Source organism: Erythrolamprus reginae, chromosome 9 (genome assembly GCF_031021105.1).
Source record: "Erythrolamprus reginae isolate rEryReg1 chromosome 9, rEryReg1.hap1, whole genome shotgun sequence".
Classification (NCBI taxonomy): Eukaryota; Metazoa; Chordata; class Lepidosauria; order Squamata; family Dipsadidae; genus Erythrolamprus; species Erythrolamprus reginae.
This window is the reverse complement of record NC_091958.1, coordinates 57037626-57050057: the sequence shown is the minus strand read 5'-3', so window position 1 is coordinate 57050057 and position 12432 is coordinate 57037626. Positions and strand designations below refer to the sequence as shown.

The following is a 12432-nucleotide window of genomic DNA, read 5'->3' as shown; positions in this document are numbered from 1 at the left end:
CCTACATAAGCAGCATTGAAAAAATCACAAGTTAACGTCAGAAGTTGGTTCCTGGACGCTCAGAAGCGACCTGAGCTTCTCTGCTCGCTTGCTTTATTTATTCATTCATTTTTAAAAACCGGAAGAACCTCCTCCTCCTCCCCGCCAAGCAGAGGCCTCTTCCACACACACCGCCAACCCTCAGAGCCTCGGGAGAGGGCATTGTCACGTTCAGAGGGACCTCCACAAGAGTTCAGAACTCCAGCAATGGGGACATCCGAGAGGAGGGAAGGGGGCCGGGCTCCCCTCTGCGGCCTCAGCCCTCCGATCCTGCCCTGGGGAGAAAGGACACGCTCCCCGGAGTAGGACCTCCTGCTCCAAAGGGCAAAAGAATCCGCTAAGAGAGCAGCAAGTACAAAGGGCTTACAACCAAGGGCCATTTTACTTTTTCAAGAGCTAATATTTTCATTTCATTCGGTACAAAAGCATTGCAGCTGAGGACACATCTGTGGGGTGAAGGGGAAGCCCGGCCGGTGACCGCTTTACAAACCCAGCCCGTCCGCCAGGTCAGGCATGGCCAACGCCTCGTACAAAGTGCAGCCGATCTCGTCGACCTCCTCCGGGAGCAGGCGGCTCAACAGGTCGATCCTCTCGTCGAAAAAGCAAGGGAGGGAGCCCTTGGCCAGGTACTGGACCAGCTCCTCCAAGACCTGCTGGAACCTGACGGCCAGCACGGCCTCTGACCAGTCCGGCTCCGCTCGGCTCAGGTGGAGGATCACGTGAGTCAAGTCGCTGCCGGTAATTCTGCTCCAGAAAGGGTGTTTGGCGAAAGTGGCCTTCAAGAGGAGGAGGCAACATTGCCGGATGCCCCCGTCTCCGCCGTCCAGCTCTTTCAGCTTGGAAACCTCCGCCGCGTAAAAGCTCCACCGCCAGAGGTTCTCCACGGGTTCCCCAGAGAAGGTGGCGAGGAAAGCCTTGCCTTCCGTTTCCACCACCGGGCAAAGGGTCACGTCTAGGTGGACCACCTCGTGCCTGACCTCCAACTTGAGCTCCCTGGGAGCCATGGAAGGCCGGATGAGGCATTCCAGCAGGCTGCCGATGACGGGCCAGTTGACGGAGGCCACCAAAGTCTTCAAGAGGGCCTCGTTGATCGAATTGGACGATAGGTAGCCGCCTACAAGGTACTTGTCCCAAGGGCTACTCCCCCGCGGGAAATACTCCAGGCCGTCCCGTTTGATCATCCGGTACCACGAGTTGTCCACCAGGGTTTCTTCCCCACCGATGAAGCGCCAAAGGTGGTCTTCTAGGACCAAGGGGAGGTTGAAGACCACCTCGAGTTGGTGCTGGTCAACGAGGTCGTCGCAAAGGTAGCCGCTCAGGGAAATGTCCCCAAAGGGCAGGCTGTCCAAAGACTTGTTTCTCAGGAAGGTCTGCAGCTCCCCACGGATGTCTTCGGCCAGCTGCTTCCCGACAGCCTTTTCCGCCTCGGAGACGTAGATGTGATCCCTGTAGAACGAGAGAAGTTTCTCCTGAAGAGTGAGGCAGAGCAGGGGGACCCCCGAGGACGGGACGAGGTCTTTAGAGTCTGCAAGGAAGACAGAGAAAAAGGTGTCAGTCACGGGAAGCCACGGAGGCGGCATACAAATCTAATAAATAAATAAATAAAGGGTCTGTTCTGGGTCCTATTCTTTTTAATAACTTTGTGAGTGACCTAGGGGAAGGTTTGGTAGGGAAGGTTTGCCTACTTGCCCATGACTCTTAAAGTGTGCAATAGGGTTGATATTCCTGGAGGCGTCTGTAATATGGCAAAGGATTTAGCTTTACTAGAGAAGTGGTCAAAGCAATGGAAACTGCAGTTTAATGTTTCCAAATGTAAAATAATGCACTTGGGGAAAAGGAATCCTGAATCTGAGTATTGCAGAGTATTGCAGTATTTTGTGTTAGCAAAAACTTCAGAAGAGGAGGATTTAGAGGTAGTGATTTCCGACAGTCTCCAAATGGGTGAACAGTGAAGTCAGGCGGTAGGGAAAGCAAGTAGGATGCTTGGCTGCATAGCTAGAGGTATCACAAGCAGGAAGAGGGAGATTGTGATCCCGCTGGTGAGACCACATTTGGAATACTGTGTCCAGTTCTGGAATAGCTATTGTTCCTTCCTTCCTTCCTTCCTTCCTTCCTTCCTACGTCTCCCTCCCTCCCCCTTCCTTCTGTCCCTCTCCCCTTCCTTCCTTCTTTCCTTCTCCTTCCTTCCTTCTCTCCCTTATTGAAATGGATGTCCAAGTGCCACCTGTTTGTTGGTTGAGGCAGGCAGGATTCCCTTGGGTACCCTTTGTTGGGGGTCAAGGGAAAGGGAGGATCCCCATGGACAATTGGGCTGTTGTGGGACACAGAATGCTTTACTCAAGTTTTGGCCCGATTCAGCAGGGCTCTTCTTAGGTTTCCTTCCTTCCTTCCTTCCTTCCTTCCTTCCTTCCTTCCTTCCTTCCTTCCTTCCTTCCTTCCTTCCCTTCCCTTCCCTTCCCTTCCCTTCCTCACTTATGGAGGGGGGGGAGGAGGACCCAGATTGTTGGGGGCAAGAGGCTTACTTTCTGTAAACCGCTTAGAGGGCTGTGAAGCGGTATATAAATGCTATTGTTATCACCACTGCCACCACCACAGGATTGGAGCAGGTCTCCTCAGGAAGTGCCCCCACCCTGGAAAGATCAACCCACCCCTAAGCCCAGCCTGACCTTCCGCAGGTGCAGCTACGACGGGGGACAGCAGGGGCTCCTCGAGGTCTTGCCGCTGTGCTTTGGACACCCCCTTGATCAGGCTCAGCTCTTGCCAGCTCTCCTCCAGGGTCTTCTGTTTGGCTTTCATGTCGTCTTCATCGCCCGGCGGGCTGGTGGCTCGGTCAATGAACTGTAGGAGGAGAGAGACCCTTCCCCAATTAGCATGGAGGCACAAAGGGGCCTCTCTCCAGCCTTGGCACCTTTTAAGCCCGGTGGACTTCAACTCCCAGAATTCCCCAGCCAACTGACAAGATTGGAGACCCCCCCTGATTTAAAGAAGGGACCGGAAAGGCCAGAATCTGCATCATGAAATTAAAAAGAGACCTGGATGTCCTCGAGCTGGAGGGGAGTTTAGTTAATCCCTCTGCAATTTCCCAACAAAATGCAGGCACAGCCGGCGCATGCGTGCCCACCCCTCACGCCCACACGTTTAATGCTCCACTGAGCCACGACAGAAGGAGAAGCATTAAAAGAAAAAAATGCCTTTGCGGGTCTTTACAAATCACAAATCCGCAAGTAATCCACCCAGCCCCAAAAGAGGCCAGTGGCGATATTTAGGACACAAATACAATTTCCGGAGCAGAGCAAGGCTTGAAGGCCCCTAAGGCTTCCGTGGGCCTGGTTGACTTGTTTGTTGATTGTATTTACCACCTTTTTCGGAGTATAAGACGCACCTTAGTTTTTTGGGAGGACAATAGGGAAAAGAATCTGCCTACCAGGTATTCATCTGACCAGCGTCCTTAGTCTGGTCAGCTTCAGCACATTATTTTATCCCCTGGTTAGAGCATTTAAAAAACCTTATTTGGAGAGAGTAACAATGAAAGAGCTTGCAAGCCACCAAGAGCTGGGAACATTGTTAGTATCTGGTTAGGGCTGGAAAGAAACTTACCCAGAGTAAGTTAGAGTAATGAAAAAAACCTACAAAGACTTAAGGCTTGGAAAACATTCTTTGCAAAGAGTAACAATGAAAAAGCGAGAGCTGGGAACATTATTAGCACTTGGTTATGGCTGGAAAGAAACAGTAGAGCAATTTAAAAAAATTGCAAAAACGGTTTGGAAAACATTCTTGACAGAGTAACAATGAAAGAGCTTGCAAGCGGGTAAGAGCTGGGAACATCGTTAGCACCTGGTTAGGGCTGGAAAGAAACTTACTCAGAGCAAGTTAGAGTAATGAAACAAACCCTGCAAAGACTTAAGGCTTGGAAAACATTCTTTGCAGAGAGAAACAACGAAAGAGCCTGCAAAGTAAGAGCTATATTCTGCATACAAATCTAATAAATAATAATAAGACACATCTGAATTTTCAGCCTCTTTTAGGTGTGTCTTATATTCTGAAAAATACGGCATATGTCACTCATTCTGAAACGGATCCAGAGCGACTAACAACAGTTAGCAAAGACGAACAGCTCCTGCTACACATTTACAACTCACAACGACCACTAACAAGGCACGTTTGTCATCCCAATATATGTGGGTCGCCCGCGGCAGAGGACAGGGCTGGTTGGTCTCACCCTCTTGACCGCAAGCGTGGCCAGGGCCAAGATAGCCGCACCGCTGACCCCCAGCACCACCCGGGCGTTGGCCAGCACCAGGTCCACCAGGCTGCCCAGGCTGCTTTCATCCTGCCTCTTGCCCTGCTTGCCGCCATAGGTTGCCATCGTGCGTCTCCAGAGGTCCGTGCCGATTTGGGCAAGTGCCGGGGAAAAGTATTTATGGGTGCAACCGAGAGAAGGCAGGAAGATTCAACGAGGACCGGGGCATTCTTGGAAGCCTTCAGACCTGCAAGAGGCAGAGAAGAGGATTAGCTACAGAATTATCTACCTGGCTATCCATCTACCCATCCATCCATCCATCCATTTTTATCTCTATTGTCTCCATCCATTCATCTATGCAACTGCCATCATCTATCATCTCTTTGCATCATTTATAATCTATATAGATGTTTCTCTCTCTTTATTTATCTAATCTATCTATTTATCTAATCTGTCTATCTTATCTATCTATATCTTATCTACCTACCTATCTTATCTATCTACCTAATCTATCTTATCTATTGATTGAGCTGTCTATCTATTTTATCTCCTTATCTACCTACCTGTCTGTCTGTCTGTCTATCTATCTATCATCTATCTATCTATCTATCTATCTATCTATCTATCTATCTATCTATCTATCTATCTATTCAAGGGGTCTCCAACCTTGACCACTTTAAGACTTGTCGACTTAAACTCCCAGAGTTCCTCAGCCAGAAACTCTGGAAGTTGAAGTCCACAAGTCTTAAAGTGGCCAAGGTTGGAGACCCCTGATCTAATCTATCTTTCTATCTATCGTCTCTCTCTCCCTCCTCATCCATCTAGTCCTCTACCTACCTATGCACATACCTATCCTCCCTCTAGCCTCGTGTTTCTCGACCTCTCTGGGCCCTTGAGGTGGGAGGGCTTCAATTCCCAGAATTCTCCAGCCAGCTTAAGTGTTTTAATCCAACGTGCACCAAAACCACCAGTATTTGGGCAGGAGGGTCCCTCCGGGGGTCTCCACGAGGCAGAGCTGGGTCGTAACGCAACCTCTAACGTTGGCTGGGCTTCAATGCCCAGCATCCCCCAGCCGGACTGCTGTAAAGTACCCACCCAGGGAAGAGTCAGTCCAGGGTCCGTCCACCAGCTGCCAACCTCGGTGGGGGCCAGAGAGCTGCCTTCCTGCCCCGCCACAACCCCACTGGCATTTGTGAGTCAAAACATTCCATAAGATGTCGCCATGGGGACCCAGAACCCTGGGAAAAGAATCCCGGATCCAGCCATCTGCAGAAAAGGCCAGGTTTCCCCTTCTCCTGGTTTCCCTTCGTGGGGAAAGGAAGGAGCCCTCTGCTACAGATGCCCCCCAGGGGCTGCCAACCAGACGCCCCCCAGAAACGTCCTTCAACGGAGCTCAATGGATTCTCCCAGCCCCCCCAAGGACGGACGGCTGAATTCCTCAGTTCCGGAGCAGACAAGGGTCAGGTTTCTGGAGGCTATTTTTGAAGCAAGGTAACAATATCCCGGTGGTCCGGCAGCCAGTTCCCCAGGCCGAAATCCAGGCAGGGGTGGGCCCTCGTGCAAAGGGCTCCAAAGCACGTGCAGAATGCATCTCCCCCAAGGACTCTGGGGCCCTCACCAAGCTGCGTGCAGCCAGGAAACTCAGCTTAGGTTGAGCCTGCGGTGCCTCCAACAGTGGGTTTCTTACAGAGGAGCCTGACTCCTTTCTTATTTAAACCACATCTATTAATTTTTGGGTGGCCGCTATCCCAGTTTCCACCACCCCTGACACTTCATTTACCAATAGCAACAGCACTTGGCCTTATATACTGCTTCATGGTGCTTTACAGGCCTCTCCAAGTGATTTACAGAGTCAGCCTCTCGCCCCCAACAATCTGGATCCTCAACAAAAGGAAGGAAGGAACAAAGGAGGGAGGGAGGGAAGGAAGGAAGGGAAAAAGGTAGGAAGGAAAGAAAGAAGGAGAGAATGGAGAAGGAAAAAGAAATGAGAGGGAGGAAGGAAGGAAGGAAATAAGAAAGGAAGGAGAAATGGAGAAGGAAAAAGAAAGGGGAGCGAGGGAGGAATAGCAATAGCATTTGGACTAAGGGGTCAGTGAGGGCCGTGCATAAGAGCCCCAATGTGCCTTCCGTCCCCTGTCCTAATGTTTCTCTCTTACTAGTATCATGTACATAAATATCACATCCTTATATACTTACTTGACAAAACAAACAAACTAAAACATGGCTTATTAACAAGCCAGGAGGCAGAAGCCACGATAGGTGCCGTCCCACCATGAGAACCTGCAAGGCTGCAAATTCCCATCCACTGAAGCCTTTGTGGCTACTAGAAAAATGTGTTTATTTAGAAATAAAAAATGCTCATGGCTGCCAGTGGGAAAGGACTCTGGGTGGCTAACAAGCAACCCACAAGGAAAACACAGCACAATATGACACGCACACACACACACAACTGAACAAAAGGTGCAAAATAATAATACGATAACCAAGGCCTGGCATCACTAACCCATCACAGGAAAGCCCTTCAATTGGGCTCCGGGAAACCCCCTGGCTCTGATACCTGGGGGAGAGCCAAGCCTTGGGAGCTATAGTTTGGGGGGGGGCGAGGGGGAGGACGGCCGTTCCATAGGTCACAGAAGGAGACCAACAAGGCAGGCCAACCCTGCAGAGATGGCCAGTCTTCAATTAAGAAGAGAGCCAAAGTGAAGGCTTGGAAAGGAAGCCCCTGGCACCTGGGAAGCCCCCTCCTCTCCCCCAAGGAGTCTTTACTCCAGCAGTCTCCTTGCAAGACAAGGCCTCCGCTAGCCCCAAGGCGCCTTGGAGGAGGACTCTGACCCAGGGACCGTGGGGCCAGGACGGAGCAGACTGCGCAGCTTCCCAGCGGGGGTGGGATGGGAGGCATTTAAACAAAAGCAGAGCTAAATAATAATAATCAGCCCCCTCCTCATTTCAACCAGAGGGCGGCTTTTGCCCCCAGCCAAAGAAGAAGCCTTTTCCAACCTGCCCGGCTCTTCCCCTTCCCCTCCAAGACCCCCTCCCTGTCCCCTTCCAAAGACCCCGGCCGAAGACCCCTCCCTTTCCAAGAATTCTGCCCTTGCAAGACCCCCTGCCCATGACCCCCTGCCCTTCCAAGCGCCCTTCCCCTCCAAGACCCCCTCCCTTTCCTCTTCTTGAGACCCCTGCCCAGGCCTCCTCCCTTTGCAAGAGTCCTTGCAAGAATTCTGCCCTTGCAAGACCCCCCTGCCCAAGACCCCCTGCCCTTCCAAGACCCCCTCCCTTTCCTCTTCTAGAGACCCCGGCCCAAGACCCCTTTCCAAGACCCCTCCCTTTCCAAGAGTCCTTGCAAGAATTCTGCCCTTCCAAGACCCCCTCCCTTTGCAAGACCCCCTCCTTTTCCCCTTGCAAGACCCCGGCCCAAGCCCCCCCGCCCTTCCAAGCGCCCTCCCCCGTGACCCCCCCAGAGCCTCCCGCCCCCCGGACCCACCTGCCCAAGTGTCCCCGCCGCCCCTCCACCACCGCCAGCCGACTGCGCAGGGCCGTAGACGGAACGCCAGCCGAAGCTCCGCCCCTCTCCCCGCCCAGCCAATGGCAGAGCGACGTCCGCCTCCCCCCCCCCCCCTTCACTTTCCCTTGCGAACGCCGAGCGTCTGCGGCCGCTTCCGCTTCCCTGGGACTGCGCCGCCTTAAAGGGGCCGCGCGCTACTTCGGGCAGGTAGACTTGGCTGAGCCAGGAGGCTCCTCTCCAGTGGAGAAACCCAGCCCACACACCCGGGGCGGCATTTCATTCCTTTCTTTTCTTTTTTTTTAACCCTCCCCTCCTTTTTAAAAAAAAGAAAAGTTGATTAATTTTCAAATATATTTTAAAGCAAACAACAAAAAATAAATAAAAAAGGACCAAAAAATTATAATCACTGTAATTCATTAATAGGTATATGATGATAGGAATTAATGGAATATCCAATGTAGCAATGCAGAAACGCTGAATGTTTGCTGAATGTATCCTGCCCCCACCCTTTTTAAAGCACCCAGTCCTCGACTTACGACGGCTCGTTTAGCGGCCGCTCCAACTTCCAGCTGCACTGAAAAAAGCAACCCATGGCCGCATTTCATCCTTAACAACCATGGCATCATCCCTATAGTCAGGCGATCTGAATCCAGATGCTGGACAACAATGGACTCGCATTTACGACCATTGCAGCGTGGGGGGGTCACATGACCCCCTTTTGCGACCATCCGTCAATGGAGACTCACTGAAACCCCCTGCTGCTAACCTAAAGACCCGCAGTGATTCACTTAATGACCATGGTCGTAAAACGGGGCAAAATACCTGCCCTAGAGGGTCTTTTGCCCCGTTAGGGCAGGGATGGGCCAAGTTGGCTCTTCTATGACCTGTGGACTTCAACTCCCAGAATTCCTCAGCTAGTGCGATAGGCTCAGGAATTCTGGGAGTTGAAGTCCTCTGCAGAAAGCCGCTCGTTGCGGTCGTAAGTCGAGGCCCAAAGCGACAGAACGTGCCGGGCGGGGCAGGAAGGGGTTAACGAGGGGGCGTGTCCGCTCCAGGCCCCGCCCCTGTCTTCCCCCTCCCTCCCCTCCGCGGAAAGAGCCACCGCTTGCCGCTGCTGCCTTCCCGGCCGCTCCCGGCCGCCGCCGCTGCCGCCGCCCATGGCTTCCACCGGGGTGCTGCCCTTCATCCGCGGCCTCGACCTCAGCGGGAACGACTTCAAGGTCAGCCGGGCGCCGGGACGGGCTGGGTGGAACCCCCTCCCTCACCCCCCCCCCGCACGGAAAGCCCCCCCACCCCGGGAGGCGGGGAGGGGCCGCTCCAGGAAAGGCCAGGCCGCCCCTTCCTTCAAGGGGGGGGCACCTCCAGCCCCTCCCGGCTGATGGGAAACAACGGCCAAAGTAAAAGGAAAGTTTGGAGTTTCAGGTTGGCACCCGCTTGCGCAGATGTGTATATGTATATATGTATGTACATAGCATATTTCTGCTGATACTGAAAAGGAAGGGAGACCAGTATAGATCTATTTTAAGGTATTTTGCTCTCATCAGCTAGCCAGGCCCTTCCTGGGATTTATATATACTATATATGTGTGTGTGTGTGTGTGTATGTATGTATGTTTATGTATATGTGTTTATATATATACTATATATATATATATATATATATATATATATATATATATATATATATATTATTTTCATAGATTTTCACGGGTATATGTATGTAGATTGTTGTGAGTTTGGGTTCCGCCCCATGTAATATCAATTAATATTAATATTAATAATATTACACAGCTGCAAACCGAAACTTGGGTGTGTATTACACAGGGGGGTATATACACACCCACCCATGTAATACACACCCGAGTTTGAGTTTGCACCTGTGTATACACACACACACAACACCTACATATATATCTATATCTATCTATCTACCTACCTACCTACCTACCTACCTACATACATACATACATACATACATACATACATACATACGTATATATGGTACAAAGCTGAAGGGATCAGATCTGGTGGCCTAGAGGTTAATTCTCTGCCTTACAAGGCAGAGGCCCCAGGATCAAATCCCAGTAAGGGTATGGCTAGCTGATGAGGCCAGAACAAGGTCGAAATAGCGCTATCCTAGTCTCCCTTAATTTTAAAAATTCAGCAAAAACATGTGATATATATATATATAGGTCTTGGCAAAGCCAAAAGCCCCAGCCTGAAGATGACAAGTGGGACCTCATCGAAACACTGTCAGGATTCTCTGAAACTTACACAGGAAGAAACCCAAATATGCCAAGACTTACATACCTGTACCCCTGATAATCTGGAAAAACACACACATACACACACACACACACATATATGTATGTGTGTGTTTTTCTGTTTTTTCTATCCCAGTAAGGGTATGGCTGGCTGATGAGGCCAGAACAAGGCCAAAATAATGCTATCCTAGTCTCCCTTAATTTTAAAAATTCAACAAAAACATAGATCTATAATATTCTCCATTACTTTTCATTATCAGCGAAAATATGTTACATACCTACATACATACATCTATATGTAGATTGTTGTGAGTTCAGGTTTTTTTCCGTGTATTATTTTGAGTATGTTTGCAACGTTTCAGCGAAATCACATTTGCCGTCTTCAGCCCGAAGTTATTGGCTTCTTCTGCTCTGAGCCTGGTGGACAGAATAACTTCAATAACTTCAGCCTGAAGATGGTGAATGTGATGTTGCCAAAACGTCGCAAAGACACTCAAAATATTACACAGGGAAAAACCCGAACAATCTACATATATATATATAATCTACATACACATACCCCTGAAAATCGACAAAACAAATATATGTATTGGGAAACAATTGCCAAAGTCAAAGAAAAGTTTGGAGTGTCATGTTTGCGTCAAGTTGTGTGTGCTTTTGTAGATTTTCACAGGTATAAGTAGGTAGGTCTTGGCATAGTCAGGTCTTTTCCTGTGTAAGGTTGATAGAATCCTGTCGACGTTTTGACGAGGTCCCACTCGTCATCTTCAGGCTGCTGCTTTCAACCGAAAATATATATATATATTTATATATTTGTTTTCGTAGATTTTCACGGGTATATGTATGTAGATTGTTCTGAGTTCGGGTTTTGCCCAGTGTAATATTTTGAGTGTCTATGAGACGTTTCGGTGAAATCACATTCACCATCATCAGGCTGAAGTTATAAGCTTCGTGCTGCTGTAAATATAGATATATAAATATAAATATAAATATATTTACAACAGCACGAAGTTTATAACTTCAGCCTGATGATGGTGAATGTGATTTCACCGAAACGTCGCATAGACACTCACAATATTACACGGGGCAAAACCCGAACTCAGAACAATCTACATATTTATATATATTTATATAAATAAATGAAGGAAGGAAGGAAGGAAGGACTTAGCATATTCGGGTTTCTACAAATCCACAAATATATATATACAGTATTCCAAATTTGCAAAGAACTGATAAAGAAATAAAGGAAGACTGGCATAGATCTATTTCAAGCTTTTTAGCTTTCGTCAGACCCTTCCAGGATTCGAACCTGGGCTGCTCATGCCTTGCTTGGCAGAGATTTTTCCTCCAAGCCCCAGGCGTTTTATCAGCTGAGCCAGGGTTATTTATATATATTTATATTTCCCTTGGGTGGGTGGCTGTGCTCCACCCTGGCTGCCTTAGCTGAGCCGGCTTTTCCCTTGGATTTAAATAAATAAAAGGAGAAGAGGTTCCAGAAAGAGGTGAGTGACATTTCCGGTCTAATCCTCCAGGATTTCTCAAGCTCAGCGACTTTTCCAGAGCGGTGGACTTCGTTCATGGCCGCAGGGGAATTCTGGGAGTTGAAGTCCACCCAGATTAAAAGTGGCCCCACCCATTTAGCCCAAGGCCTCTCCAAATCCCCAGAGTCGGGTGGGAAGGTGGCTGCCTGCCTGCACCATCCTGTGGCTATTTTGCCCTGTGTGATAGACTGCTCCTGTCCTTGGAGGCTCCACCTCCCTTTTCAGACTGTCCAATAGAGAAAGCCCCTTTCTATGGGGAGGGGGTGTGTGACCAGGTTTCTCTCCCACCTCTCTTTTTTTAAAAAATATAATTTTTTATTGATTTTTTAAGAATTTTACAAAAAACAAAACAGAAAGCATAAAGTGTCCCATCACCATACAGAAAAAAAAATCCCTTCACCAGGGAAGAATCAATTTTGTGTCCTTCATTTGCTTTGTCTCTGGGTTCCATTGTTCATTCTTTATGGAGTGATTGAATTTTATTTCTTACGTTTGCATCGCTTACTGATGTTGTTAATATGTAATTTTTAACCTTCTCCCACCGCCTCATTGTTGCTGCTAACTTCCCTTCATTATAATTATGTAGTCTAATTTCCATAATTTCATAGTGAATGTGATCCGCCATGTATTTGCACCAATTTTTTATCGTCCATTTATTGTCATCAAGCACTATAGTTGCCTGGGCACTTTCTATCGCTGCAGTTTTGATTTCTTCATATTCTTTTACCTCACTATCTTTTATCAATAATGCTGCTTCCTTAGTTATTTTCCAATTACCATTCGTAATTTTATTCACTTCCATTTGTATTTGCTTCCAAAATTTTTGAACTTTATTACATTCCCAAAA

At 48.9% G+C, this 12432-nt stretch overlaps 2 protein-coding genes across 2 annotated transcripts in view; one reads left to right on the top strand and one right to left on the bottom strand.

Annotated features, from left to right (window-relative positions):
* Positions 1-44: 44 nt before the first annotated feature.
* Positions 45-7901, bottom strand: MIEF2 (mitochondrial elongation factor 2). Its single transcript, XM_070761442.1, has 4 exons — positions 7761-7901; positions 4259-4526; positions 2706-2877; positions 45-1564 (listed from the first exon to the last, which is right to left on the bottom strand). Exons 2-4 carry the CDS (start codon positions 4403-4405, stop codon positions 522-524), a joined length of 1362 nt encoding a protein of 453 aa, XP_070617543.1. The 5' UTR covers positions 4406-4526; positions 7761-7901; the 3' UTR covers positions 45-521.
* Positions 7902-8866: 965 nt separating this feature from the next.
* The window catches only part of FLII (FLII actin remodeling protein), a 35516-nt gene continuing 31950 nt past the window's right edge, over positions 8867-12432 (top strand). Inside the window, exon 1 of the mRNA XM_070761462.1 lies at positions 8867-9001. Within this exon, the coding sequence (XP_070617563.1) occupies positions 8939-9001 (63 nt within the window). The 5' untranslated portion in view covers positions 8867-8938. The remainder of the gene's footprint in view (positions 9002-12432) is intronic.